At 42.7% G+C, this 4,517-nt stretch overlaps 1 protein-coding gene across 1 annotated transcript; it reads right to left on the bottom strand.

The window, feature by feature from the left end:
- Positions 1-545: 545 nt before the first annotated feature.
- Positions 546-1,493, bottom strand: LOC117773861 (olfactory receptor 2A12-like). Its single transcript, XM_034605627.1, has one exon. The coding sequence runs from the start codon at positions 1,491-1,493 to the stop codon at positions 546-548; it is 948 nt and encodes a 315-aa protein (XP_034461518.1).
- Positions 1,494-4,517: the final 3,024 nt, after the last annotated feature.

Below are 4,517 nucleotides of genomic sequence, written 5' to 3'. Positions count from 1 at the left end.
GAACAACTACAGCACACAGGCTTAAAATCTCTGGTAGTACCTCAGTTAAACACAATAACTGCACCTTATGTTTCATCACATCATTTTAATTTTGAAAGTGTGAGCTACAGTAAGAGAAAGTTTAGAAGTGGTCAGAACAGTCAAATGTGCAAATATCATTACATTCAAATGCAATCATGTGTTCGTTACTTCATGTCTAAATAAGTCAGCTATATAGTGTTAAAAATGACTTCGGACATGTGTTTTATTCACTTGATAAAATTGACAACTGTTAATGTAATAACAGAATATTGAAAACAATATTCTGAAAAACACTATTAAATCATAATAATCTCATATTTGTCTGTGACACATGCTGATGAGTTAGAGAAACAATCGAAAAAAGAAAAAAAAAACATGCTCAGAAAAGTCTCTCTCACCCTCAAACACACACACACACACACATACACACACACACACACACACACACACACACACACACACACACACACACACACACACACACACACCCTCCACTCGTTGATTCAGGATGGAAAAGGTAGCTGTCAAGGGTTTATTTTCACTCTCCACACCAGAGCCACAATTCTGGTTTTGATCTCCTTTGTTTTCAATGAGTAGACAATGGGATTAATGCAGGGGGGGAGACAAGAGGCGAGCGACAGGCTGAGCACTCGCTGGTCTGGATCAACAGATCGTATAAAGAGCCCAACTATGTAAATGCTGAATATAGGAACATAATAAATACCCACAAGAATGAGGTGCTCAATGCAAGTGGTGAGAGCTTTCATCCTGCTGCTCACTGACTTCATCTTGAACACGGTCACAAGGATGCTGATGTAGGACAGAAATATAAAAGTTAAGGGGCCAAACAGATTCATCATAGAAGCTGAAGCTGCGGCCCACTGCAGTGAGTAATCATTGCAGGCGAGTCTAAACACCGGCGCATAGTCACAGAAGTAGCTGAACACTCTGACAGATCCGCAGAAAGACAGTCGAGTCATGATAGACGTGCTGTACGAAAGCAATCCTGCGCTGTAAACCCAAGTCAGACTGACAATGCAAAACATGATTGGCCGTGTGTTTAAAATGTTCTGCTTCAGAGGGAAGCAAATTGCAATCAACCTGTCGTAGGCGAGTATAGCGAGCGCGTAAGACTCCAGAGACACACTGGTATAGTGAACAAACATTTGCACCAGACAGAGGTTGAAGGGAACAAAATTGTCCTTAAACAGAAACGTCTTAATCATACTGGGAATCATGCTCGTGTTCAATATCACATCAATTACTGCGAGGTTGACGACTGCTAAAAACTTAGGGGTGTGTAAGTTCTCATCAAGAGCGACTATGCACATCAATAACACATTGAACACGACTGTGACCAAATAGACAAATGCTAGAAAGATGATGTAGACACTGATGTTGGGAAACGTCTGGAATCCGATGACATAGAAGCCTGGAGGATGAATGATGGCAGAGTCATTTAAAAGAGACATAGTTGAGCTCCTCCTCTGGACCACAGCGTGAAATTTCTCAAGTCTGAATGAGAGGAAAACATGACATCTGATCACCGAGTGCATTAGTCCTTCCAATCACATACTTCAAAACAAACCAAAAACATGTGCATTTAGAAAACGTTTCACATTTTGTTATGATTTGAACACGGGACAAAATACGAATTTACTGTTGCCGCACCTGGTCTGTTGCAGATCACTGTGCACAGTGGGACTCCATATGATGCAGACACCATCAGTAGCAGCCACTGACTGTCTGCACGTCTGACCTGTGCTCAGTAGAAAATATACCCTCTTCACTTCTCTCCCGAGGAATCATTCAACCTTCTAATTAAGAATTACAAGGACGAAATAAAAGATTCATCCAATGAGAGTCACCCAAACAAACTTCTCATGATGTTTTTCTGAAACTAAGCAATTCAACTTATTATCTCAACAGCAAACTATTCAAAGTGTAATAAAAACCATTCAAACCGACTCAGCGAGGTTTGGAACAGAAATGTAAAGCTCATGTATCAGATTTTAAACATCAATATAGCAGCCAACAGCTATTTTCTAACTGAATATAGTGGAGTTATGATTTCCAATCTGTGACTGTGTGTAAACACATTTATAATAGTTACAATAATAATAACTTTATCTGTATAGCACTTATCTAAACATGGTTACAAAGTGCTTCACAAAAAATCCATGGCAATTGGAAGAATAAATTATAATAAAAGATATTCAATTCAGTTCAATTTCAAGGGCCAAATCATAACGTAAAAGGTCAAGACCTTAAAATTTATAGAGAAACCCAACAGTTCCCACAATGAGCAGCACTTTGGCGACTGTGGAGAGAAAACCTCCCTCAGTAACTGTAGGAAACCTCTAGAACCCGACTCACTGTGGGCAGAAATCTGCCTTGACAGGTTGGGGTGAGCAGAGAAAAATGGGGAAGAGAGAAGAGGTGGGTGGCAAAGAGTGGAGAGAAGAGAGAGAAAGGGGAGGGGAGACGGCAAAGAGACTGGTTGTTGTAAAGAAAATATAAATGATAGAATTTAATTCTACTCTGCAGTCATCAGGTGTTTCAGCCTTTTAATAGCAATAACGTTAAAAACCGAACCTGAGGGTATGCTGAGGCTAAAGGTAAATCTGACTGGCTACTGGCTTTATGGCAGAGCTATCAAAGCCATGTGGTCGGATCAATAGATCACACTACCTTACATCTATGCCTCTTTTTGAAACTAAACTAAATACCTACTCTCATAGGAGTCAAAAGCTGTCATATTTAAGAAACTACGTAAAATGTGGTTGCGATAAAATGAAGATAAATGGAATAAAGGATTACTACTACAATACAGTAGTACCAGAAATACATATTGCATGTTAAAAATGCTTTCCTATAAAAATGTGTTTTGAGCATTGATTTAAAGATAGCCAGTGATTTGGCGAGCCGACTCTCATCAGGCAGGGAGTTCCAGAGCCTCGGGGCCCTGACAGAGAAAACCCGGTCACCGTGAGTAGCTAGGGACAGCCAACAAGGACAGGCTGGCTGATCTCAGGTTGCAACTAGGATTGTAGGGAGTCTGGGAAATGTCACCTGTCCACCAGTCTATGGGCTACACGTGGCACAGTGCTAACAATGCCAGACATGCTAACTAGCACGTAGGCCCGCTGAGAGTCTCACCCAGAGGTTCAGACCCTGACAGAAACCTGCTGGATGTGTCAGATCCAGTTTACCAGTGTACGTGGCTGCTATTTGGATTTTTTTTGTGTGTGTGTGTGTGTGTGTGTGGCTTTCCTGCACGCAATAATTGTATCTTCAGTTGTGCTTCTGGTTGTGTTTTGATGCCACTTTTTAAGGCAATCCATAATCTCGCTCCCCTTCACTTTTCCAAACTCCTGCACATCGACACACACTCCAGCACTCTAAGGTCTTCTTCTTCCATCCACTTCACCGTACCACCTGCTCGCTTGACCACCATGGGATCTAGAGCCTTCAGCCTCTCTGCTCCCCCACCTCTGGACGTCCCTCCCACCTCTGGACGGGACGGGAATTTGTGTCAACGCCACACAGCCAGCAGTGTGGAAGACTTCCGCAGTGTTCAACACTACTGTAACACCGGCACAAACACAGAGCCCCCCCACTCGTTACGCCGGGTTACACCGGACGCGGAAGCGCCGCTGTGAGGCAGCGCAGCGCCGTTCTCAAGCGCGCAGCCGCCTGGCTGTTCACACGGGACGTGCATTTCTCCGCGCTGGTCAGCCCCATAGACTGTATATATAAGGTCAGCCCGCGATTCTGCGTTCGGGCGTAAATGATGGTCTTCATAGCCCCCCCCCCCCCCCCACCCCTCTCTTTCTCTCTCTGTCTGTCTGCTTGTGTGCTTGTAGTGGATGGGCAGAGCGGGACATTTAATTATGTGATTGGGAAAATTAAAACTCCAGGACAACAGAAGGGGAATACAAAGTATGGGATGCATATTTGATAATTTATATCATATAAAATATGTAATTTATATCGTTTAAAATCATGGGGGGAGAGGGGGGAGGGGGGAGCTGGCTCATTCGCATTTAAAGGAACAGGCACTCAAAACAGGTCACTCAGTGGAGGGCTGTTTTATACAGGGTAAAAAGGGTGCTGTTTTAAATGATCCTTGTGGTATTTTGACCAAAGTATGTTACAGACATTTCATTAATACCCCAAGGAACCATATCAACTTGTGGTAAAATGGGCATACAATGTCCCCTTTAACAACAAGATATAATTACATTGGCAATGAACATTTTAACCCCAGGGGACATTCACCAACATAGGACATGGTGACCCCAGACAAAAGGATTCTCTGACTCCTGGGAACCTGCTAATGAGCCTTATTTGTGATGTCATTACCAAAGGATGCTGGTTAATGACCTTGCATGTAACAAACACACTTTTAACTGTTTAGATTTAAGCCTAATTAATCTCATCTGCATCCATTAGGAGGTTTGCAATTATAACCGGAGTCATCTCTTCTCTGAACG

Source organism: Hippoglossus hippoglossus, chromosome 14 (genome assembly GCF_009819705.1).
Source record: "Hippoglossus hippoglossus isolate fHipHip1 chromosome 14, fHipHip1.pri, whole genome shotgun sequence".
Classification (NCBI taxonomy): Eukaryota; Metazoa; Chordata; class Actinopteri; order Pleuronectiformes; family Pleuronectidae; genus Hippoglossus; species Hippoglossus hippoglossus.
The sequence above is the reverse complement of the archived record's forward strand: the minus strand, read 5'-3'. Positions and strand labels throughout refer to the sequence as shown.

Excerpts from the sequence above, each read along its gene's own strand:
- LOC117773861 (XM_034605627.1), bottom strand. The coding sequence starts at position 1,493 with ATGTCTCTTTTAAATGACTCTGCCATCATTCATCCTCCAGGCTTCTAT.